Genomic DNA, 26,332 nt, shown 5'->3' with positions numbered 1-26,332 from the left:
TTCTGTCACCAGAACTAGATTCCTGAATAATAACCTTTAATGATTCCCTGCTATCTAATTTATGTTTCAGCTCCTTATCCCGGAGATTAAATGTGTTGCTCTCCTTAGTCTGCACTTGGTTTTAAATAAATTTTTCAGTATCATGTTACAACTCAACTGAATTTCTCTTTGTTAGAAATATCAAAATTTAACCCATCTATTATGTTTTTATTTCAGTCACATTTTTCCTATTGAGTTATTTTAATATCCTCATATTTTCCTTTCAATTCTGTCTGTATTTGCTTCATAATTTCTTACTATTGTTTTGCCACTTTGGGAACTTACACATTTATGATTTCATAACTCCCAGAATTTTTTTGTTTGTTTGTTTTTACTTCAGATAGAGGAGAATCACTGCAGTACTGGACCTTCTCCCATTATTGTGGCCCACCTGTATAGTGTCAGAACTTGAACCCAAGTCACACATACAGCAAAGTATGAACCCTACCAGTTGAACTATTTCTTGACCCCATCACTTTCTTATTTTGTTTAAAAGGGGTAGTTGGTATACACTTTATTGCTATATTTTACTGTATTTGTTTTATTTTGAGAATAGTAATCAACACCTATAGAGTTTTAGATCTCTCTATTGTTTTTGGTTTGTAATAAAGCCAACTCTTCATAATGGTAATAAGTTTCAGTTTCTTGTCTGTTTTTACAACTTTGTGTATTTATGCATCTTATGTGGTGGTTGTGCTTTTTTGTGTTTCTCTTGATGAATTCACCTTCTTATTCTTGCTTCACTATTCATTCTAATGTGCTTGATATGGAGTCATGTTTTATACTGGAAGATGCTTGGAGTAATTAGTAAAATTCTATTGCTGTTATGTCTGTGGAAAGCATATGAAGAGCACCATGACCAATTTTTCATGTTCAAATCTAGTTGTACCTTTTCTACCTATCTCTTTTTTCTTAAAAGTTTCTGAAAGTTTTATCTAAAATAGCACAACATGGGGGCTGGGCGGTAGTGCAGTTGGTTAAGCGCAGGTGGTGCGATGCACAAGGACTAGCGTAAGTATCCTGGTTCAAGCCCCAGGCTCCCCACCCTCAGGGGAGTTGCTTCACAAGCGGTAAAGCAGGTCTGCAGGTGTCTGTCTCTCTCTCTCCCCCTCTCTGTCTTCCCCCTCCTCTCTCCATTTCTGTCTGTCCTATTCAACAGCAATGACAGCAATCACAACAACAATGATAAACAACAAAGGCAACAAAAGGGAAGGGATGGCCTCCAGGAGCAGTGGATTTGTAGTGCAGGCACTGAGCCCCAGCAATAATCCTGGAGGCAATAATAATAATAATAATAATAACAATAATAATAATAATAAAATAAAATAGCACAACATGGGGGACTGTTTGGTGGCACACCTGGTAGAGCACATATGTTACTATGTAAGAGAACCCTGGATCAATTCCATGATTCCCATCCACAGGGAGGAAGCTTCAGGAGTGGTAAACCAGTGCTGCAGTTGTTTCTCTGTCTCTTTCACTGTCTCTGTCCCCGTTCTCTCTCAATTTTTGTCTCTATAAAAATAAATAAAATAACATAGCACAACATTGATTTTTTTTTTTTTTTAGTAACTTAAAAAAGAAGAGACGGGGAGTCAGGCTGTAGCGCAGTGGGTTAAGCGCAGGTGACTCAAAGCACAAGGACCGGCATAAGGATCCCGGTTCGAGCCCTGGCTCCCCACCTGCAGGGGAGTCGCTTCACAGGCGGTGAAGCAGGTCTGCAGGTGTCTATCTTTCTCTCCTCCTCTCTGTCTTCCCCTCCCTCTCTCCATTTTGTCAGAGGCTTTCTCTGCATCTATTGATGTGACCATGTGGTTTTTGGTCTTGATTTTATTGATGGATTTACGTATATGGAACCAACCTTGTATCCCTGGATAAACCCCACTTGGTCATGATGTACAATCTTTTTACTATACTGCTATATCCGGTTGGCTAGAATTTTGTTCAATATTTTAGCACCTCTGCTCATCAGAGATATTGCTCTATAGTTTTCTTTTTTGTTCTATCACTGTCTGTTTTTAGTATCAGAGTGATGTTGGCTTCATAGAAGCTGGAAGGAAGTATCCCTGTGTCTTCAATCTTTTGGAAGAATTTTAAACATAGAGGTATTAACTCTTCCTTGAAGGTTTTGGTGAATTCATTTGTAAACCATCTGGTCCAGAATGTTTATTCTTGGGAAGGTATTTGATAACTGTTTCAATGCCTTTTGCTGTGATTGGCCTTTTCATATTTTCTTATTCCCCTTTGTTTAATTTTGGAAGTTGTAGGCATCTAGGAACTCATCCATTTCTTCCAGGTTCTCTAGCTTGGTGGCGTATATTGTTCATAGAAGCCTCACATGATACATTGGATTTCTGTGGTGTCTGTTGTGATATCTCCTCTTTTATTTACATTCTTATCTATTTGAGTCTTCTCCCTTTTTTGTTTTGTGAGTCTGGCTAAGGGTCTGTCAATTTTGTTTACTCTTTCGAAGCACCAGCATCTAGCTTCATTTATCTTTTGTATTGCATTCTTATTATCTTTTCTTTTTTTTAAATTTTTTATTTAAGAAAGGATTAGTGAACAAAATCATAAGGTAGGAGGGGTACAACTCCACACAATTCCCACCACCCAATCCCCATAACCCACCTCCTCCCATGGTAGCTTTCCCATTCTCTAGCCCTCTGGGAGCATGGACCCAGGGTCATTGAGGGTTACAGAAGGTAGAAGGTCTGGCTTCTGTAATTGCTTCCCCGCTGAACATGGGCGTTGACTGGTCGGTCCATACTCCCAGTCTGCCTCTCTCTTTCCCTAGTAAGGTGTGTCTCTGGGGAAGCGAAGCTCCAGGACACATTGGTGGGGTCTTCAATCCAGGGAAGCCTAGCCAGCATCCTGGTGGCATCTGGAACCTGGTGATTGAAAAGAGAGTTAACATATGAAGCCAAACAATTTGTTGAGCAATCATGGATCCCAAGCTTGGAATAGTGGAGAGGAAGTGTTAGGGAGGTACTCACTGCAAACTCTAGTATACTTCTGCTTTCAGGTATATATTTTGCAGTAGTTTATGGATACGTGTGCACATAAGCTCTCTCTCACAGAAACTGGTGTATATCTAGATTATGGGACTTTGTTAGAAAGTGAACTACCTGAGATGAAATTAGAGTGTACTATAAAAGGAAAGGTCTCACCCGAGTAATGAAGTTGAAGGGTTGTCATTCCACACGTGAAGTCTCTGGATACAGTCTGAGGTGAAGCATGTTGAGGTGGCAATCGTTGCTTTGGTTAGGTTGTGATTGGCGGATGCAATATTATTTGGTTTGGATTGGGAGATGCATACGGGAAAGTGGGCCCTATCCAAGGGTTCCAGGATGGGGGAAGTAGGGGCTCTATAGTGAAGATGTGAGGGTCCTGCTGTCTTAGGGTTCAAAAAGGCAATCGATAGTTAATGTTATCATCATATTATTTGTTAATTGGGTTAACTTTGAAAAGTCCCTTTGTTATGGTTTGCTGTACAGTACCCAGTATCTTGTATATAGCTGTGCTATTGGATGCTTCTAATCTACTTGGTCTAGGCTTTTGAGAGAGTCCGCATATCAAATACATAGCCTATATATTAAAAAGATTCAGTTTGTCTTTTGAGAAACTTTGAGACATACAATTGATTTCCCCCCTCTCATATTAATTAACTACTGATTTATATGTCTACATTTTGCTAGGAGTGTACATAAACACCATTCCCACCACCAAAGGACTGTGACCCATCCCTCCCACCCACTCCCACCCCCCACTGGCCCAGGAAGATACATGTGTACCCCTCACCACTAAGTTTTTACTTTGGTGCCCTACTTACAATTTGATCAAGTCCTGCTTTTAGTTTCCCTTTCAGATCTTCTTAGTCAGCTTCTGTTGATGAGTGGGATCATCCCATACTCATCTTTATCTTTCTGGCTTAGTTCACTTAACATAATTCCTTCTAGCTCTGTCCAAGATGGGTCAGAGAAGGTGGGTTCATTGTTCTTGATAGCTGCATTGTATTCCATTGTGTATATATACCACAGCTTTCTCAGCCACTCATCTGTTGTTGGGCACCTGGGTTGCTTCCAGGTTTTAGCTATTATGAATTGTGCTGCTATGAACATAGGAGTACACACCTCTTTTTGGTTGGGTGTTATGGAGTCCTTGGGGTATAACCCCAGGAGCGGAATTACTGGGTCATATGGAAGGTCCATGTCTAGCCTTGTGAAATTTGGAACCTGAAAACACCTAGAATTGCCAAAACCATCTTAAGGAAAAGAAACAGAAATGGAGGCATCATACTCCCAGACCTTAAACAATATTATAAAGCCATCATCATCAAAACAGCATGGTACTGGAATAAAAATAGGCACACAGACCAGTGGAACAGAATTGAAAGCCCAGAAGTAAATCCCAACACCTGTGGGCATCTAATCTTTGATAAGGGGGCCCAAAGGATTAAATGGAAAAAGGAGGCTCTCTTCAATAAATGGTGCTGGGAAAACTGGGTTGAAACATGCAGAAGAATGAAATTGAACCACTTTATCTCACCAGAAACAAAAATCCACTCCAAATGGATCAAAGACCTAGATGTCAGACCAGAAACAATCAAAATAATTAGAGGAAAACATTGGTAAAACACTTTCCCACCTATACCTCAAGGACATCTTTGATGAATCAAACCCAATTGCAAGGAAGACTAAAGCAGAAACAAACCAATGGGACTACATCAAATTGAAAAGCTTCTGCACATCCAAAGAAACTATTAAACAAACAGAGAGACCCCTCACAGAATGGGAGAAGATCTTCACATGCCAGACATCAGACAAGAAACTAATCACCAAAATATATAAAGAGCTCAGCAAACTTAGCCACAAAAAAGCAAATGACCCCATCCAAAAATGGGCAGAGGAAATGAACAAAACATTCACCACAGAGGAGATCCAAAAGGCTAACAAACATATGAAAAACTGCTCTAGGTCACTGATTGTCAGAGAAATGCAAATTAAGACAACACTAAGATAGCACCTCACTCCTGTAAGAATGGCATACATCAAAAAGGACAACAGCAACAAATGCTGGAGAGGATGTGGGGACAGAGGAACCCTTTTACATTGCTGGTGGGAATGTAAATTGGTACAGCATTCTTATTTTCAATGTGATTTATTTCAGTCCTAACTTTAGTTATTTCAGTCCTTCAGGTTGCTTTAGGGTTCTTTTGTTTTTCTTCTTCTAAGTCTTTAATGTGTGTAATCAGGTCGATTACTTGAGCTTGTTCTTGTTCCCTAATATGTGCTTGTATGACTATGAACTCCCCTCTCAATGCTACCTTACCTTAGTCCCAAATATTTTGATAACTCATGTTTTCATTTTCATTGAATTCTGGAAACATTTACTCCAGCCTCCAAGGGACAGTAGCAGTGGAGACTCACAGTTACTATTGGTGACCCTTAGGGAATCCTCTCCTCCTTTAAGCAGTCTTTTTGTTGAGAAACTGAGACAGGAGCTGGTGCCTCAGTTGGCAAACTGCTTGCACTGTTACCAGCCACTCCTGTGTATATAAGGGCCTTTAGTCCCAGGAGTCTCACCTTAAACTCCTGTCTGTCCAGGAGCCACATGTGTTTGCACTCACCTGTGACTTGGTGGGTTCCCAAAGTAATCCTAGTCTTGTCTTGTGTTCCCAGGTGATCCTCTTTGCTATTCCTAGTTGACAAGGCAGCTGCTGCTAGTCTATATCCACACTTTTGGAAGTCTGCTCTCTGCATCAAAGTTTTAAAGCTCTCATCTCCTATTTCTATTATGTCACTTCACAGATAATAATGTCAGACACAGAAAGATTAAATGACTTACCCAAATCCCATAGTCTACAAGCATCAGGAAAATAAATGCTTATTTTCATCTGGGAAATTGAGAGGGGAGAGGGATAGAGAGGGAGGGAGAGTTAAATGCTTATTTTCTGACCCTATCTTGTGTTGTTTTGATTGTTTTATGGTAGCCTTTCTAGAAAGAAACTTAATATTTTCTGGGCTGGAGGCTAAAATGACATGATGTAGATAGACTCGAATAAGAAATTCTGATTGCAGTATAGTCTGAGGTCAGGAAGGAAAGGGAAAAAAAATAACAGCTTTCTTAAGGACATGATCCAAAATTAATTCAGACTCTGAAGGAACATGAGATAGAAACATGGAATCACTTGTACATCCTTATGATTTAATGTAGTCAATTATTTTGGACCACGTCAGGATTGGCAAATACCTTACTAATTATATTGTTATGGGCTGGATTCTTTCAGGTATTTCCTGGTCTGTTTGATTTTAATTTATTTTATCCATTGCCACCAGGGTTATTGCTGGGGCTGGGTACCTACATATAGAATCCACCATTTCTGATGGCTTTTCCCCCTTTGTTTTCTGTTTTTAAATATTTATTATTTATTTTATTATATAGAGACAGAGAGAAATCTAGAGGAGAAGGGGGGAGTTGGGTGGGGAGAAGAGAGAAAGACAGAGACAGAGAAACCTGCAGCATTGCTCACTGCTTGTGAAGCTTCCCCTTTGGAAGTGGGGACTGTGGACTTAAACCTCAGTCCTCGGCCATGGCAATGTGTGTACTCCTCCACACATGCCACTTCCTGCTTCCCTTTTTGTTTCATTTAATAAGAGGGAAATTGAGAGGGGAGGAAGATGTAAATGGAGAGGGGGAGAGAAAGAGAGACATTCATAGCACTTCTTCACTACTTCTGAAGCTTCCCCCTGGTAGGTGTGGACCAGGGGCTTGAACGCAGCCCTCTCTATAGGAATGTATACCCTCACCATCACCTGGCTCCCCAACAATCTTTTTTTTATTTATTTTTTATTTAAGAAAGGATAAATTAACAAAACCATAGGGTAGGAGGGGTACAACTCCACACAATTCCCACCACCCAATCTCCATATCCCATCCCCTCCCCTGATAGCTTTCCCATTCTCTATCCCTCTGGGAGCATGGACCCAAGGCTTGTGGGTTGCAGAGGGTGGAAGGTCTGGCTTCTATAATTGCTTCCCCGCTGAACATGGACGTTGACTGGTCGGTCCATACTCCCAGTCTGCCTTTCTCTTTCCCTAGTAGGGTGGGTCTCTGGGGAAGCAGAGCTCCAGGATACATTGGTGGGATCTTCAGTCTAGGGAAGCCTGGCCAGAATCCTGATGGCATCTGGAACCTGGTGGCTGAAAAGAGAGTTAACATACAAAGCCAAACAAATTGTTGAGCAAGCATGGACCCAAAGCTTGGAATAGTGGAGAAGAAGTGTTAGGGAGATACTCGCTGCAAACTCTAGTGTACTTCTGCTTTCAGGTATATATTTTGCACTAGTTTATGGATATGTGTGAACATATGCTCTCTCTCACAGAATCTGGTGTATATCTAGGTTTTGGGGCTTTGTTAGAAAGTGAACCACCTAGGATGGAATTAGAGAATACTATGAAAGGAAAGCTCTCACCCGAGTAATGAAGCTGAAGGGTTGTCATTCCACACGTGAAGTCTCTGGACACAGTCTGAGATGAAGCATGTTGAGGTGGCAATCCTTGCGTTGATTAGGTTGCGATCGGCAGATGCAATATTATTTGATATGTATTGGGAGAGGCATGCGGGAAAGTGGGCCCTATCCTAAGGTTCCAGGACTGGGGGAAATATAGGCTGTATAGTGGAGATGTGAGGTTCCTGCTGTCTTAGGGTTCAAAAAGACAATGGATAGTTAATGTTATCATCACATTATATGGTAATTGGATTAGCTTTGAAAAGTCCTTTTGTTATGGTTTGCTGTATAGTACCCAGTATCTTGTATGTAGCTGTGCCATTGGTTGCTTCTGGTCTACCTGGTCTAGGCTTTTGAGAGAGTCCGCATATCAAATACACAGCCTGTATATTAAAAAGACTCTGTGTTTTAAAAACTTCGAGACATACAATTAATTTTCCCCCTCTCATATTAATTAACTAATGATTTATATGACTGCACTTTATTAGGAGTGTACATAAACACCATTCCCACCACCAAAAGACTGTCTCCCATCCCAGCCATCCACCCCCACCCCCCACCGGCCCAGGAAGTTGCATGTCTACCCCTCACTACAGGGTTTTTACTTTGGTGCCCTACTTTCAATTTAGTCAGATCCTGCTTTTAGTTTTCCTTTCAGATCTTCTTTCTCAACTTCTGTTGATGAGTGGGATCATCCCATACTCATCTTTATATTTCTGACTTAGCTCACTTAACATAATTCCTTCTAGCTCTGTCCAAGATGGGTTAGAGAAGATGGGTTCATTGTTCTTGATAGCTGTATAGGGTCCAGCCTCTGTGGAGAGCAGTCTGGAAAACTCTCACAAGGCTAGACATGGACCTTCCATATGATCCAGTAATTCCTCTCCTGGGGTTATACCCCAAGGACTCCATGACATCCAACCAAAAAGAGGTGTGTACTCCTATGTTCATAGCAGCACAATTCATAATAGCTAAAACCTGGAAGCAACCCAGGTGCCCAACAACAGATGAGTGGCTGAGAAAGCTGTGGTATATATACACAATGGAATACTATGCAGCTATCAAGAACAATGAACTCACCTTCCCAACAGTCTTTTTAAATAAGGATTCCCACACTGCTGAGATGATTTCGCTGTCTGGTTCAAAGAATGTGCAATTGTTTTAGTAGTTACTTCTCTTACATAAAGGGAATGTTCACAGACAGGGAGATATACAGTGTTAGTGTACAGGGGACCAGTATGTGTTTGATAACTAAACAGTTATCTGGCAAGAACATTTTGATGATTATCAATTTTCTCCAAAACTTAGCATGAATCACTTTGTCATGGGAAATTTCTATAAGCAAGATAGTCAGGACCCCGTGCTCTTTTTCCATCATCATTGTGTATTATAGGTATTAAGTAGTGCAGAGAAAAGAAATAGTGCCAAGCTGCCTTCTGAGGTATTCATTTGGTAAGACTACATGGAAAATGGTGATTCCCGCCCCCCCCCCCAAATATATACAATTGCATTCCCTTGGAATCCCCTTTGTAAATTTTATGAATATCTCCTCTGGAAACAAACATATGTAAGATGACTGTTTTTCAAGTTAGTTGCATCATGAATAATTTATATGTGGTATTTAATACTGAATTATAACTCTCTCAGTTCCTTTTAAATATATGAAAAGGGGAAAGTATTAACAAGGCAGAAATATTCTTTTTTATGGTAATGGGGAGTAAAATATCTTGTAAATTTTTTAATTTTCCCAAGATAGGAATAATGCAAAGCCTTGAAAACCAAGCAAATGCAATTATCATGTTATTGTTATTAATTTATTTATTCAGGAAACATTTGTTGAGCCTCTGCATGCCTGGTGACTAGAAGTGCCAGACTAAATCAACAGTCTCCCTACCCTGTCAACTCCTCTTCCCCTCACTTCCTCTAATAGATACCAAGGCCTTCCTTCAAATTCTCCAACCCACGGAGCTTTCAATCCTTCTATGCCATTTGAACATATGTTTCCTGTGCCTCCTCCTTTTCTCCCTGCACTCATCCTTGAGATGGAAGGAAACTTCCCTGATTGCACTTTTCTGTGCTACTATAAATTATTGTAATCTCAATGCAATATTTGCTTGACCCTATTCTACAGATCAGGAACTATTCTGTCTGTGGTTTGCTTGCCATATTTTTCATGTCACTTCACTTACCAGACACTCCGTCAGTTGAATTTGTTGAATGAGAGACTATCCTCCTAGAACTTCCTATATATTTGGGGGTTGCAGTTCATTTGAAAAATACTTAGAACAGTGTTCTGGGAGGTGGCTCAGTGTATAAAGCACTGGACTCTCAAGCACGAGGTCCCGAGTTCAGTCCCATGGCAGCATGTGTGCCAGAGTGATGTTTGCTTATTCCTTTCTCTCCACCTATCTTTCTCATTAAGAAATAAATGAAATCTTAAAAATAAAGAAGAAGAAACATAAGTAGAGCATAGTGTAAAAAGTTGGAGATAAAAGAAAGGTAAATTAATAATCTTTATAAGTTATTACAGGAGAGAAGGGAATTAAGGGAGGTTCCTCAAGAGGAGATACTGCCCATATTGCATTCTGAAGGATACCCAGGTATTCCTCAAGTAAGGCGTATGAGTCAAGAGTCATACATTTTGTATTGAGGAAACGCAAAATCAAGACAGAAAAATGGAAAGAACATCACATGTTTAACTAAAAATATTGTTTTTGTATTATCATTAACAGTATCAGTATTGTACTGTCATCATATATATTTTTATCAGCCCTCCTTCAATAAAATAGGATTTATACACCCACTGTGCCAGAAGAGCAGATTAATATCATCCTACCTTGCAAAGCAATTTCCTCTCAGTGGGATTGTTCTGAAAAGTTTACCTTAAAAATATCAAGGGAGCAGGTGGGACGTATCACAGCTTGGATGTGAAGACAATATACAGGAATATTTTATTAAAATTAAATACAGTTCTTCTTTCTCTTTATGTTAAATTAGAATAACATATAAAATGCATTCACATATTTGAAAATGTTTTACATGCAGGAAATGAAGGCTGAAAAATTATACATCTATCAGAGAACTTCCCTTAATAAAAGTGAGAATCAGTGTCCTCTCTAACTATCCTCATATCCTTAACTCTGACATCTTTTTTCCTTTATGGTATAAAAGTGCTGAGTCAGTAGAATAGCTCACTTGGATAGTGTGCTGCTTTGACACATCCATGACCCATTTTAAAGCCTGACACCACTGCAGTGAAGGAAATTTTAGTATTGTGATATCTCCCTCTCCCCTTCTTCCTTTTCCCTCCCTCATTCTTGGTAAAAAAAAAAAAAATACAAATTGTCTATACTAACTGCCGAAATTCAACTTTGTTTACTGAAGCAGTCTCATCACAAATACTGATAATGTGCTCAAGAAGACATATTATAATATATAACAATTGCAAAGTCATAAAAAATGTGACTCATCATGCTACTTATTAAGCTACTTTTTAAACCAGACACCTATGGATTAATTTGTATAATAATGATGTAAACATTAAAAATTAGTACATGATATTGCAAAATATTTTTACTATGTCTGGGTTTTTTTTATCAGTGTAAAAATTACTACAAAATATGAAGTGGTGATACTGAGAGGATGGCTTTTGGAGCAAGTCAGACCTAGACTAGAGTCATAAGTCATGAATCTGGTTTCACAAACTGTATTTCAAGCTTGGCATAGGATTTTAGAAATGCTAGAAATGTCAGGAAAGATCTAGAATAGACTTTTTTGAATTTTCTGTCAAGGCTTTGTGCCAACAAGATTCTACTGTTCCTGGTTGATTTTTTTTTTTCCTTTCTCAGACAAAGGATGAAAGAAAGACAAAGGATGAAGCAGAGGGTGGAGAGGGAGAGGGAAGGGGAGGGGCGGGAGAGGCGGAGGGGGAGGGGGAGAGGGAGAGAACACAACACAGCTTAATTGCTAGTAAAGTTTCTCCTTTTGTTAGGTGTTCACACATAATGCCTAGGGGCTCAAACCCAACTCTTTGTCATGAATGAGACTGTGCAGTACCAGGTGAATCATCTCCAGGCTCTTGGAATCACAAATTTTAAGGGATTTTTGTTAACTTTACAACGCATTTCAGAGTTGTAGAAATACGTAATGAAATATTTCAAGTTTAAGTCAGTAAAGGAAATTTTTGTGCCAAGTGTCTTTTACCTCAAAAATAAGAATTAACTATCTTTAACTCAGCAATTTCTTATAAAATATAAGTTAACAGTTGTTTATACATTTTCAAGTTAATATTAGATTAGAGTTAATATTAAATAAAACAAACAGAAGAATATATACATAATGGAATACTGCTCAGCTGTAAACAATGATGAAGTCACCTTCTTTATCTCAGCTTGAATAGAACTTGAAGGAATGTTAGATGAGATAAGCCAGAAAGAGACAGATGAATATCAGATGATCTCATTCTTGTACTTAAGAGATAAGAACAGAAAGGGTTATTGAATCTGGTTCCTTGGGCATGATGACTTAGTTTGCACTCTACAGGGTGCCCCACAACCCACTACATCTTTTATTATTTGTTCAGAAGCACCCATATGTGAATAGATTTTACTAGTAGATACATCATTCTGTTTAGTAATTATGTTTCCATATCAACCTGAAAATTCAAATCAGTATTAAAAACCTTAAAACATAAACATCATCAGTGTGGTTGAAATTGGTGTGGTACACAGCATTAAAAATTCAACTTTGGGCCAGGCGGTAGCACAGCAGGTTAAGTGCACATGGTGCAAAGCACAAGGACAAATGAAAGGATCCTGGTTTGCTCTGGCTCCCCACCTGCAGGGGTGATGCTTCACAGGCTGTGAAGCAGGTCTGCAGGTGTCTATCTCTCCCCCTCTCTGTCTTCCCCTCCCCTTTCCATTTCTCTCTGTCCTAACAACAGTGACAATACTAACAACAATACTAGTAACAACAACCATGAACAACAAGGGCAACAAAAGGGGGGAGCCTCCAGGAGCAGTGGATTCATAGTGCAGGCAAAAATAACCATGGAGGCAAGAACAAAAAAAAATCAACTGTTGCCCTAGTTTTCCAGCCTAGTAGAATGTGGTGGCTTGGGCCAAGATGCACATTAGGTATATTGTCAGTCAGTTCCAAATGCCTCCAGGCTAGCAATCAGAGAAGCAGTCAGAAAGTATATAAGAAAGGGTTTTAATGGAATATGTGTGTGCTGTGTGTGTGTGTGTTTTATTTTATAGCCAAAAAGTTAATGCCAGATCTCAGTGCTGGCACCATGAATTCACCACTCCCAGCAGCCACCCTCCCCAACTTTTATTAGGACCGAGAATGATTGAGAGAGGATAAGGAGATAGAAAGATGGAGAGAAAGATAGATACCTGCAGACCTGCTTCTCTGCTGGTGAAACTGACACCCTGCAGGTGGGGAGCAGGGGCTCAGATCTTGTGCTTGGTAATATGTGTGCTTAAACAGGTGTGCAACTGTCCAGCTTCATTTTAATGGAATATTGAGATACGAGGAGAAAATTATCAGAAGTGAAGTGTAGTTCTTTACTGATGTATCAGAACACAGCATTAATCTCATTCTGTTTTAAAAAGACTAGCCATCTGGGGACTGGGGGATAGGAGAGCAGCATGTATGGAAGGCATCTCATGCAGTACAGCACACACTTTGCCATGTCTGACAACACAGGTTGGGTCCCTAGCAGCCAGGTGGGAGGACGGGGCAAACTAGAAAGCTTCACAAATGGTGGGGCATGTTGGTAGTGTATTTCTATCTCACTTTCCCTCTGTGTTGTTTACTCTCTCACTATAAAAGAAAAAAAAAAAAAGAGTCTTCCAAAGAGTGGTGGAATCAATCATATGGAGATATAAAGCCCCAGTGAAAACATTGGCAACAAGGGCCTGGGAGATAGTACAATGAGTAGGGTGATGAATTTGGAAGCAGGAGGTCCTGAGTTTAATTTGCAGTATCTCATGTTCCTGAGTGTTGCTCTGGTTCTCTCTTGTACTATAAATAACACATTAAATAAGTGGGTTTTTTTGAAAGAAAAGAAGACCTTGTCAGAAAAAGGACAAAGACAAACAAACAAACAAAAATCATATTTCCTTTGTATTTTAGTCAGCATCCTCCTTATCACCATTATTATAGAAACGGACAAGCAGAACTGAGCACTACTTTTATCACTGTATCAGGTACCAGGGATTAGAACCCACTGTCTCACTCATGTAAGTAATAAGCTGTACCACTTGCCCATACCCCTGGACCTCTGAGCTCCATTTCTTGATTTATACTTCTTCAGATGAACCTGATTCTCAATTAAAAGCCCAGTTTGGCAGAAATATTGGAGAGGTTGGAACACGACTGTGTATTTGATTAGCTGGTGATTATAGAGTAGGTGATTATAGTACAACTCATTGCTTTACCTCAGTTACTTATAACTTTTCAAGTAAAGGTACTGAATAGCAGAGATCTAAGGAAATACAAATTCTAACTGCTAAGCTTATTATATAAATAAAATATAGATTATATGTATACTGATGAAACAGTGCTAGCTTGATTGAAATAGTCTAGCAAACACAAGCAAAACATTGCAGTGAGCTGTGGGTTTTTTTTTTTAAACTGATGAGTACGTTAATTACTAAACTCCTGAAATTGAAAAATCTTTAGCAACTACACATTGCTGTGGTGTGTCACTGTAATAGAAGCAAGTCTGTTCTCAGATACTGTAATATAAGCAAATGTCTGTTTTCAAAATCAGATTCTCAGATTCATGGAGTGCTATTTCATTATTCATTGTAATATTTTTGGTGACATTGTATGCTCACCAAACTGACCAGCTTCACTGATATTTGGGGAGACTACCTGTCCCTGTAGAATAATTCTGCATAGACAGTATTTCTTGTCTTTTAAGTAGCATTAGTAAAGTTTCATACATTTTTTATGGTTGTGTGGAGTCAAGGATTACTTTTATTAAGGACTATACATTTTACTTATAATGAAATCCATTGTTATGCTCTCTATTCAATATGGAAATGAAAAAAAGTTTATCACTAGTAAAATCCAAGCTATATCACTGTTGTAAAATAATTGAATACACTTCTATAAGTACAAATGTAATTATTTGCGGATTAAAATATTACATATATGCTTATTTGAACTAACTTTTGCTTCTTCCAATGCATTCAAATATAAACTTTATTAAAATAAGATAAGTTTGAAACACAGAAGGGAATTAAATAACCGAAGATAGAAACAGGTACAATTTAAATTCTAAAGAAAAATTTATGTGGAACTGTAGTTTGCAATAATTGTTGACATATTCCCATAAGTACTGTGTCTGTGATTTTTCATGGTATCAATCATTTAAGGCAATTTAGGTAATAACATTCTGGCATGCATTTCTGCTATTTTATTTACACCATTTGCCTACATCATTGTAATGCAGTACCATTCTGATTTGGTACAGTAAATGCACTCTGTAATATCTATTATGGCATGGTCAAAGGATAATTTATTGTCAAATAGAAAAATAGGTCAACACTAATGTCACTTGATGATCTACCCCCCCCCAAGTTTAATAAAACATCTCACCAGTATGCATTCCAGTGCAGTGGTTGATATTTTATTAGGACTACCTGGCTATAGCAGTAGTGTAATTACTGAGCTGTCAGAGTGATAAGTGGGATTAATGGCAGCCTGATGCACTTTAGTCTGCAGAGCGCTTAGAGAATTGCAAGATGGTATTATTATCAGACTCTGCCCATTCTGGCATATTCATGGCACCAAAGGAAAAAAAATAATGCTACATTTCAGGTTTTCATTGCCCTGCCTCATTAACATCTGACATTTCCAACAGCTGTTATTTGTGAACTTGCTCAATAATAAAGGAGAATTATTTGGTAAAGAGGCTTAATAACTACAACTAAAAATCCTTACATTATCAGTGCTGTTAAGTGAATCTATTTATGTTGAATTTAAGATTTGTCTAGAAGAACAGAAACACACACACACACACACACACACACACACACACAACTATCCATTGTTTTGGCTCGTACATACCTGCTGACATTATAACTTTATGTCTTAATTGCTTTATTATTAAAGTTGTGTTAGACAAAGGTAAACATGAGATGTTTGAGTTCATTAGCAATAGCCAAAATATATTCATTTTATACACATATACATATATATATAGCACATGCACACACAGATGCATATTATTTATAATTATTGTTTTATTATAATGGAGTATTAAATATTTTTAAAAGCCTGTTGTGATAGTTTTAAATTAAATTAGAAGATATTTATGATGACATTATTTGCTAAATTTTAGGTGTATTATTTTCCCATAAAATAGGAAATCCTTTTAGACCACTTACTGCACAACGTATTTGCTATACACATGAAAATAACAGATGTAAGTATCATCTCATGTCAACATCAAGGACCAAATAGACCTTTTATGGTATTTTAAAACATATTTTGTGTAATGTACATCACTAATCATAGTTTCAAGAAATTATTTTTGAACTCAGTGACTGTTTTAGGGGAAAATCTTAAGTATAAGAATAGACAGGAATTCAGCTAAATGATAGATGTGAATCTAACAATGGCATTTAGAGAAATGATAGGGGAGAGGTTTAATGACTACATTTCAGAGACGACAATTGATTATGAAAAGCCTTCGGTACTCATTGTGCAAAATTTAATTTAGAGAAAAGGCTAAGGGCACAAACTCAAAAAAAGATATCAGATTTAAAAACAAGATATTAATTAGGTACTGAGAAATTGGTTCAGAAAATGAAGAAGGGCTCTCTTACAAAAGAATGACACTGAGACGGGTATTGTTTTCTGGAAGGAAATGAACCAAGGTCTTTACACATGGAAATGGACAGAAAATGAGTTAGCTAGTTACTTTTGTTACTGAGCGATGATTTTCTGTGAAATACTTGGAGAATACTGGTCTTCTGACAAATATGAGAGTGATATGTCTTAAATTTTTTATCTCTAGCATAAGTTTTTCTTTACTCATACCCTCACATTTTTGCTACGCCAATTTTCATTAGGTAGTTCTTCTAACCTGTTATGTTTCTTTCTCTCCAAACTTGGTCACATAACATTTCTATTTTAGAGTCATTCTCTTGTGTGACCCTACAGTCTAAATTCTACCTTCTGTAGCTTCCTTAATGCCTATTTTCAAACTTTTTTTTTAACTATTGGTATTTTAAATAAATTTTTATCTTGTATCCTTCTAGAACTATTGTTATTCTTGCTTTTCCTCTCCTCTCCTCTCCTCTCCTCTCCTCTCCTCTCCTCTCCTCTCCTCTCCTCTCCTCTCCTCTCCTCTCCTCTCCTCTCCTCTCCTCTCCTTTCCCCTCCCCTCCCCTCCCCTCCCCTCCCCTCCCTTCCCCTCCCCTCCCCTCCCTTCCCCTCCCCTCCCCTCCCCTCTCCTCGCCCTCTTTTTTCTCAGATGGATATTGAACACACTGTCCTAGTTGCATTTGATATGCCTATAGTTCCTTTAAACTGCTAGAGCCATGAGAGGAGGAACTTTGTTACCTTGTTCACTAAGGTGTTTTCTTTTTATTCCATGATAACTTTCTATTTTGAGATTCTAGTACTCCTGGTATAATCTTTTTGTTTTCCTTTTAGAAAGGAAGAGAGATAGACAGTGACACAGACAGAAAAATGTAAGCATCCATGTGTGGGGCTCCTTAAGTGGGTTTGGGAACTTGAACCTGGTTCCTTGCATATGTGTTTGACAGGGTGAGCTATTCCTGCCTCTGTTCATAAGTTTTATAATATTTTCATATCCCAGATTCTGTACTGTAGTAGAGGCTCATTAACTATCTATGAAATGAATTACAAAGAACAAACACCCAAGTTAAAGTGTGACAAGTCAGGGCCATTCTAGCCAGTTGTTTCAGTTCTGAAGCGATAATTACAGAATTGTGATTTTTCACTCTGTGGTTTCAACCATGTGCATCAGAAGAAGTATCTCTAAAGCTTCCCTGCCCCCACGTCCAAAATGCAGATTACTAGACCAACCAGACCAATAGCGCAGATTCTTTCAGTGATTTCTTTGTGGAAAATATGAACTGTATCAAGTTCCCCAAGAGGTTTTAGACTCACAAAAATTTAAGTATGTGTTTGGTTAGTTCTCCAGTAACAGACTCTGGAATGATATTAATATGTCAGCAGTTTACTATAAAATCAACCTCTGTATAGGAGTGAAGGAATAAGATATAGGACACCATCACAGTAAAGATTGCAATAAGTTCTTGCGGGCTTGCTCCCCAAGTGGGGGCAAAGGGAGTCAGCCTCTAACCTCCTCATTGACCTTAATTGGAAGCTGAAAAGGGGGCATGACCTTAGTTGCTCTTGTTCTCTCTAGTTGAGGGCACATCAGCCAGACAAAAAAAAAAAAAAAAAAAAAAAAGCTTTGATCTAGAAAGATGTGTATTTCAGCTTCTCACTGAATCATCTGCTCCAAGGTCCAGTTGCTGTATGAGTGGTGAATAGATTGAAAAAGGTGAGAAAATTGGAAGGAGGAAGGGAGGAATACCAAGAAGGAAAAAGGTGGTAGAAAAGTCAAGGGAGAAAGTAGGAGGAGAAAAAGGGGGAAGAAGAATGCTGCTAGTGGTGAAGCAAAATATTTATTATAGTAACTGAAGGATTTGTGGCCAGCAAGGCATACATACCTTTCCTCATAAAAGGGTGGGTCCTCTCAGCATTAGTAGTGTTAAAAGGGATCAAGTTGTGATTGAGCGAGTATAATCATTGTAAAATCTGTGAAGGACAACAGGAGAAGTGTGTGCACATCTCAGAAGGTGTGCAAAAAGTGAGATATAAATAATTCTGGTTATTTTATTACTTAAAGTTGTTATACAACTAGAAATAATGTAATTTTATTTACTACTAGTAGTCACTAACTCCATAATGGTAAAGGATATATACATTTATTTATTTACCTAAGTTGTTTTATAGTTTCGTTTACCTGTTGTTGTTTTTTTCTAGATGTCTGAAATGTGCAGATGCACCTTGTCAGAAGAGTTGCCCAACTAATCTGGATATCAAATCCTTCATCACAAGTATAGCAAACAAGGTAAATTGAGACTTGAATTTGCAAATAATCTTAGTAACAGCATCATCAGTAGTTACTAAAGTATAAAACTTACCTTAGTAGATTGGAGTTAAGACTATGATTTCTGTAGGTATGTGGAAATTTGGTACATTTTATTAAGTAGTTTCTTTCAAGTTTTGAATTAATTCTGAAAATGTTCATTTTTTATTTTTGGAATTGCTTACATGTAGATGAATAACAACTATAAAAAATGTTTCACTGAATAAAAAGTCATCTTCTCTAGGTAAAGCTTACTAGGTGCTTATAGATAAAAATTATCGTTGGTATTAAAACCCATTTCAGATTTATGAAAATCTATTTTAAAATATGCTTTAGATTCAAGTATAGTATAGTATAGTATAGTATAGTATAGTATAGTATAGTATAGTATAGTATAATTATTCAAGTATAGTATAGTAAGGCACATAAATGGACTTTTATCTTCTATTAAAATTAAGCTAATGTATTTAAGATTCGAAATATTTTTTAGAAAATGATAAACCTGTAATAAGAAAAAAAATGGGGAAGGACTTAAGAACATGACTAGAACAAAAGAAATTTGGATCTTTAATTTTATAAAAATAAATATAAGGAAGGCTAAGCATGTTTTCCCATTCACTATTTTAATGATTGATTGACTAATGTTTATTTTATTCTTGAAAGGAACACTATGAACTTAACTTTTTTTTATTTGTGAGTAATAGTAGGTTACAAGATAGTAAGATTATAGTATATAGTTTCACACCACACCCACCACTAGAATTCTGTATCCCCAACTTACCACATCCCAAAGACAATCACTATAGTTCTCACAAGTCTTGGGAACAAATTGTTTGCTTCTGTTTTCTTTTCTTTTCTTTTTTTAAATTTTAACTTAGTGTTTATCAGTTGTCTAGATTCCACATACGAGTGAAACATCTTGTAGTTGCCTTTCTTCTCTTTACTTATTTCCCTAAGTATAGTCACCTCCAGTTCTACCCATTTTGGCCCAAAGGACACAATATCATCTTTTAGATTACAGACTTGTATTCCATGGAATCTATAGCCCATAACTTCTTTAGCTAATTATATGTTGATGGGCATTTTGACTGATTCCACTCTTTGACTATTTTAAATAATACAGCTATCAACATAAGGGTACATATGTCCTTTCTAATTAGTGGTTCAGCATCCTTTGGATAAATACCCAAGAGTAGTATAGCTGGTTCATAAGGTAATTCCACTTTCGTTTGATCAAGGACTCTCCATACAGTCTTCCAAAGGGGCTGTACCAGTTTGCATTCCCACCAACACTGTAGCAGAGTTACTTTTTCTCCACAACCTTTCCAACGCTTGTCACTTTCCGTTTTGTTGATGGAAACCATTTTGGAAACCATTTGAGGCGGTATCCCAGTGTAGTTTTCATTTTCATTTCTCTAATGATGAGTGAAATAGAGCATTTCTTCATGTATCTATGGGGCATTGTGTATCCCTTTTTTTAGACAACTTCAGTTATTTGGCCCACTTTTCTATTGGATTATTTTTGCTTTTATAGATCTGTACCAGTTCTGTATAGATTTTTATACAGAACTTATGTATCACTTGTCTGATGTGATATTCCGATATCTTCTCCCATTTACTGAGTTACCTGCTTATCCTTGTGTGGTTTGCTTTTGATGTGTAGAAGTTTTTTAGTTTCATATTATCCCATTTATCTACTCTTTTTTTTCTTTTATTGTTGTTGTAGTTATTATTGTTGTTATTGATGTCGTTGTTGGATAGGATAGAGAGAAATGGAGAGAGGAGGGGAAGACAAAGGGGGAGAGAAAGATAGACACCTGCAGACCTGCTTCATCACTTGTGAAGCGACTCCCCTACAGGTGGGAAGCCGGGGGCTTGAACTGGGATCCTTATGCTGGTCCTTGCACTTCGAGCCATGAAAGCTTAACCCGTTTCGCTACCACCCAACCCCCTCTACTCTTTTTTATTTCTCATCCCCAGGGCATTGAGTCTTCAAACACATCTTTTATGTGAAGGTTCTCCAAATACATCTTTTATGCAAAGTTTTACTAACATTTGTTTCTATAAATGTTAGAGTTTCTAGTCTAATATCTAGATTTTCCATCCATGTTGCCTTGACCTTGGTATATGGTGTTAGGTTGTGATCAACTTTCATTGATCTACATATGGCTTCACCATCATGTGAAGAGAATTTCTTTACAAAGGTTTTGATTCTTTTATCATATATTAGGTGGTTGTATATGTAAATAAGAAACTGAAGGAAATGTTCTCCCAAAGATCTTTTATTTTACAAGGTTCAACATTTACACTTAATCCCTTGTCTTCAGCTTGTAAACTGGGGCCTCATGCATGCATTATTTCACTGTTCTTGGGTCACTTTTAATATTCTGTTAGACAGAGAAACATGTCAGCATCAGAGGTTTCACTGCTGCCATGACTTTCCTATGTATTTTCAGAAATTGACTATACACATGGAAAATCATTTCCCTCTCTCTGGTGATGTTATCTTTCTGGTATTCTCCTGGGATATCACTGGGGCTCCATCCCTGCACTATGAATGCACTGCTTCTGGAGGTTTTTTTTTCCCCCTTTTGTTGCCCTTGTTGTTTATCGTTGTTGTTATTATTGTTATCATTGTTGTTGTCAGATAGGACAGAGAGAAATCGAGAGAGATGGGGAAGACAGAGGGGGGAAAGAAAGACACCTGCAGACTTGCTTCACCACTTGTGAAACGAGCCCCCTACAGGTGGGGAGCCAGGGGCTTGACCGGGATCCTTATGCTTATCCTTGGGCTTTGTGCCATGTGCGCTTAACCCGCTGTGCTGCCGCCCAGCTCCCATCTCTCTGGTATTCTAAATAATCAAACACATCCATTCAAAAAGAGCTGTGTATAACTATGTTCATGGCAGCATAATTTGTAATTGCCAAAACCTAGAAGCAATCTAAGAGTTAAATAACAGAGTGGCTGAGAAAATTCTGGTATATATGCACACTGTTATACTACTCAGCTATTAAGAGTAGGTTAGGAAGTCAGGTGGTAGCGCAGCAGGTTAAGCGCCTGTGGCGCAAAGCGCAAGGACCTGAGTAAGGATACTGGTTCGAGTCCCCCCAGCTCCCCACGTGGAGTGGAGTCACTTCACAGACGGAGAAGCAGTCTGCAGGTGTCTATCTTTCTCTCGCCCTCTCTGTCTTCCCTTCCCCTCTCCATTTCTCTCTGTCTTATCTAACAACAACATCAGTAACAACAATAATAACTACAACAACAATAAAAAATAACAAGGGCAACAAAAGGGAAAATAAATAAATTTTAAAAAGAGTAGATTAATAGCTTCACCTCTTTTTGGATGAAGCTGGAAGGAATCATGTTAAGTAAGATAAGGCAGAAAGAGAAGGATGGATATGGGATGATCTCACTCATACACAGAAGTTAAGAAATAAGAACAGAAAAAAAGAAAACATAAAGTAGAACTTGGACTGGTTTTGGTATGTTTCACCAAAGTAAAAAAACTCTTGGCAGGTAGGGTGCCGGGATAGCCTGAGGGTACTTCTTCCCGAGCCGGTGCTCTCTGGGTTGGAGAGAACTCAACTGGAGCTGATCTAGGCTGCTGTGTGGGAGAGGGATCAGGAAAGCGTGCTGCACCAACTTCCGCAGGAGATACACTCTGGAACTCTCGGAGCCGGAAAGCAATTTCCAAGTGTCTTTAATCAGAAGAGCAGCTGTTTTTATACTCTCCAAGTAGGGTGGAAACAGGATGTGATATAGAGAGGGTGGAGAGAAAAGTGACTGGTGAAAATCAGAGTGTGACAAGGAGGGGGCGGAACAGGCGAGAATCCTATGACTGAACCACCAATGCCCTGGAGTGCTTTATGTAAAAGTGATTTATGTAAATAGACCAAACCTTTGGATCAGTAAATCCCTATATAGGCATATGGATAAGAAGAAGCCAGGGGGAGATGGCAACTACCCAACATCTCCCCCTTTCTTTTTAACTTTTTGCCATAGTATCAGGAGTGTGGGGCACTTTGTGAGGCAGGGAGACTGATAAGAGGCACACCTTTTTTTTTGGGGGGTTCTACTGTCCCTCCTTGCTCAACCTCTCCGTGGAGAGAGAGACTAACAGGATTGACACACCCCTCAGGCTCAAGCCCTTCCAAGCTCAACCATATCCTCACAATTCCCCAACATCTTCCTCTTACTTAATGGCCATATATAACTGGGTCAATGTCTGTAAAAGGCTTCATCTCTGTCAGGGGAATAGCAGTGTAGGGGTGAACGGAAACCTGTTGGGAAGAAAGCAGAATGATAGTGTGTAAGTGTCTTTAAAAAGAACTAGCACAAGACGGAGGGATAAGTAAGAGTAGCAAGAGACAGAGTGAGCCTGATGGGTGGAGGAGTGGGGGCCTGATAAGCCGAGGGGCTAGAGGGGTGATCTGGCATTGCAAAATCCCGAGTCAGCCTGCTACAGTCATTCTTCAAGAAGTCCAGGAGTATAAAAGGAGTGTCTAGCAAGTTCTATAGAAGCATCAGTCCAATGTCAACAGCCAGGAAATAAATGCCACACGTCTATCTTGATGGAGGAGGACGGCCACCGGAACTTTTCTTCTCTGTAGAGAGTGACCTGGAACCGCCAAAACATGATGGGCGAAACAGAAGCAGGAAGAGCAGACACCGATGATTGAGAGAAAGGCAGTAGGAAAGTCTTGTCCTTCGGAGTCTGTGAATCAGGTTCTCCAGATCGTGTCAGGTCACATCATGGGTTTCTGGGGATGGCTGTAATTGTGGGTGATGTCAGAGGTCAGGGGTCCAAGATGGATTTCTGGGGATTCTATATGAGCAGATGCTTCTTTATGCGAAGGCTTGTCATAGCTGTAGTCAATTACTTATGAAAAAACTTTGTAACAAATTAGAAGTTTACTACAATTGATAACTCAATGATTATAACTGGTTTAGGTATCTTTATAATTTTGTGTAAAGGTCATCTTACGTGACCTCATGTAGCAGTCTTTATATAGCAAAGTTTTCATACCGAGTTTAAGTTACATATATTGATTCTTGACTATTTTTACATTGGGTTTTTAAGCAAACTCAGGTTACTAGAGTTAACACATTTTAGTGACATTTTTTTTTTTTTGGTACATTTACAATATCAGATTGATGCCAAATTTGTTGTGGATTAATTTCCACAAGATAGCTTACAGGACATTTTTGGGGGCCCTCCAAAAATGTCCTGTATAGAGAATCTGTATTTTAACTTAGGAGATGAAGAATTGTCACATTGAATATTTAGAGTTTTACCTTAAACACTCAGTTACTTAAATGAATTGATTTTACCTCTTCTCGTAAAAATGTAACTTCGAAGTTACAATTTAACTGTTAAGTTAATGTTTACCAAACTTGAAACACGCATATTAAACATATAGTTTATAACACACAGGAGGAGAAAAACTTGTAAATAAGATATATCATTTCAAATGTGAATTTAGAACTACTGTCATAGTTGAACCATCTTTACTCACACAGTTTAAGACTAAACATTTCATATTGGTATCAAGACTTAAAAAAGAAATCAAAAGGGGGAATGAATAATTTATGGACTGTTTCTGGACGTCTCCAGAAACCATGGCTGCGTCCAGCCGTTTGATATAAAGTCAGTTAACTTTCAGAGTACTCTGAGCACAATGGGTCATACAAAAATTTTGGTCACTCAACTCACTCAATTTTTTTTTTTTTCACTCACTCACTCACTCACTCACAAAACACAACTGGCCAGTCATAGCATAAGACATTCATTCGGGGGGGGGGGAGAGTTCTGTGAATCAGATTTTTTTTTTTTTTTGATTCTGCCATGCTGTATTATGGATCCTGGGGTGCATCCTGTAGCCAGTCCTCTTGCAGCCAGTCTTCTTGCAGTGTTTCTTGTTCTTCAGGGATATCAGCACCATCATGTGGGTATTGCCGGACATGGCGGGCAGGAACCCAAACAGGCTTGGAGTAATTTTGTGGAAAAATACATGCGAAACCCCTCCCCATAGTCAACAGGGGGTCAGGTCCTTTCCAAATTTTATCAAGTGGGTCTTTCCATTTGACTTTAATAGCTGGGAGAGTGGGTGGTGTTTGCCAATGAAGAATTATAGGAGGTTGGTCTGAGTTTTTGTAAATATTAAAGAGATTTAATGTAGTTAAGGCTTTTGCCAGCTGGATATTAGGGGGGTACATTTCCCCTTTTTCTTTATTTAATTGAGCCTTAAGAGTTTGATGGGCCCTCTCAACAATGCCTTGTCCCTGTGGATTATACGGAATGCCTGTAGTATGAGTAATGTTCCAGAGGGAACAAAAATCTTTAAATTGTTTGCTGGTAAAAGCAGGTCCATTATCCGTTTTAAGTTGAAGAGGTAAGCCCATTACAGCAAAACAGGAGAGCATATGGTTTATAAGCTTTTTTGAGTTTTCTCCAGTCTGAGCTGTAGCCCACATAAACTTAGAGAAGGTATCAATTGAGACGAACACATATTTTTGTTTGCCAAAGTTAGGTATGTGGGTAACATCAATTTGCCAAAGAGCGTTGGCTTTTAAACCTCGAGGATTAACCCCTAGAGTCTGAATAGCAGGTGTTTTGATTAGACCTGCACAGGAGGAACATGTAGCAAGAATACGTTTTAACTGTGGCAGAGGAATATCAGGAAATCGAGCTCGAAGACCTTTAAGATTAACATGGGTTAGGGAATGAAAGTCAGCAGGATTAGAGACAGAGGCTAGGAGAATTCCTGTGGAGGCAAGGCGGTCAGCTGCAGCATTCCCTTCGGACAGGGGACCAGGAAGAGGGCTGTGGGAACGTAGGTGCTGAACATACAGTGGATGGGTTCGAGAACAGAGCATAGAGGCAATTTGAATTAAAAGAGGAGAAAGTGGGTTGTCATCAATTCTTACATAAGATCGAGCAAGCCATGGAAGTAAGTTAACAGTATACACACTGTCAGAAAAAAGGTTGAAGGATTCTGGTACAGCTTTTAATGCAAGGAAAACAGCATAAAGTTCTTTGTACTGAGGGGAATTATCAGGAAGTTCAGTAAAGAGAGGTTTGGGGTATTGCTGGTCTGGATAATATATAAGGGCAGCAGCTCCCTTTTTTCCACCATCAGTGAACACTGTAGGAGCAGAGGGGATGGGATCTCGAGAGAAAAGTTTAGGTACTAGTAGAGGCAACAGAGGTAAAGAAGCTATGAAATTATTAGAGGGAAAATGATTATCTAATTGTCCTGGAAAACCCATTAAACTTATGGCAAAACGAGAATGGTGGCGTATGAGCCATTCTGTGTCAGTGAGAGAAAAGGGAAGAATGATTGAATCTGGTTCCCTTCCTAAGACCTGAACCGATCTGTTTCTTCCTTGGCGAACCATAAATGCTAAGGCATCAATCTTGGTAAGGAGTCTTGGAGCTCCGCCTACTGGCGTATGAAGCCATTCAAGAACGCCATGTTTCTGCCACAATGCCCCCACTACCGTGGGGGTGGAGTTAAAGATTAGAAGATTTACTGGAGAGGAGGGGGAGAATCGAACGAGGTGCATGTCCTGGAGAGCCTGGTTAACTTTTTCCAGAGCCAAGGATGCTTCGGGGGTTAACATACGCTTTGAGGAGGGC

General features: G+C 38.7%; 1 protein-coding gene across 1 annotated transcript in view; it reads left to right on the top strand.

Annotated features, from left to right (window-relative positions):
- DPYD (dihydropyrimidine dehydrogenase) overlaps positions 1-26,332 on the top strand; it is a 944,675-nt gene that overhangs the window by 180,449 nt on the left and 737,894 nt on the right. The window contains exon 4 of the mRNA XM_016189943.2: positions 18,587-18,674. Coding sequence (XP_016045429.1) covers positions 18,587-18,674 — 88 coding nt within the window. The remainder of the gene's footprint in view (positions 1-18,586; positions 18,675-26,332) is intronic.

This window comes from Erinaceus europaeus, chromosome 11 (assembly GCF_950295315.1).
Source record: "Erinaceus europaeus chromosome 11, mEriEur2.1, whole genome shotgun sequence".
Lineage (NCBI taxonomy): Eukaryota > Metazoa > Chordata > Mammalia > Eulipotyphla > Erinaceidae > Erinaceus > Erinaceus europaeus.
Note: the sequence above shows the minus strand (reverse complement) of the source record. Positions and strands in the feature narration are given on the sequence as shown.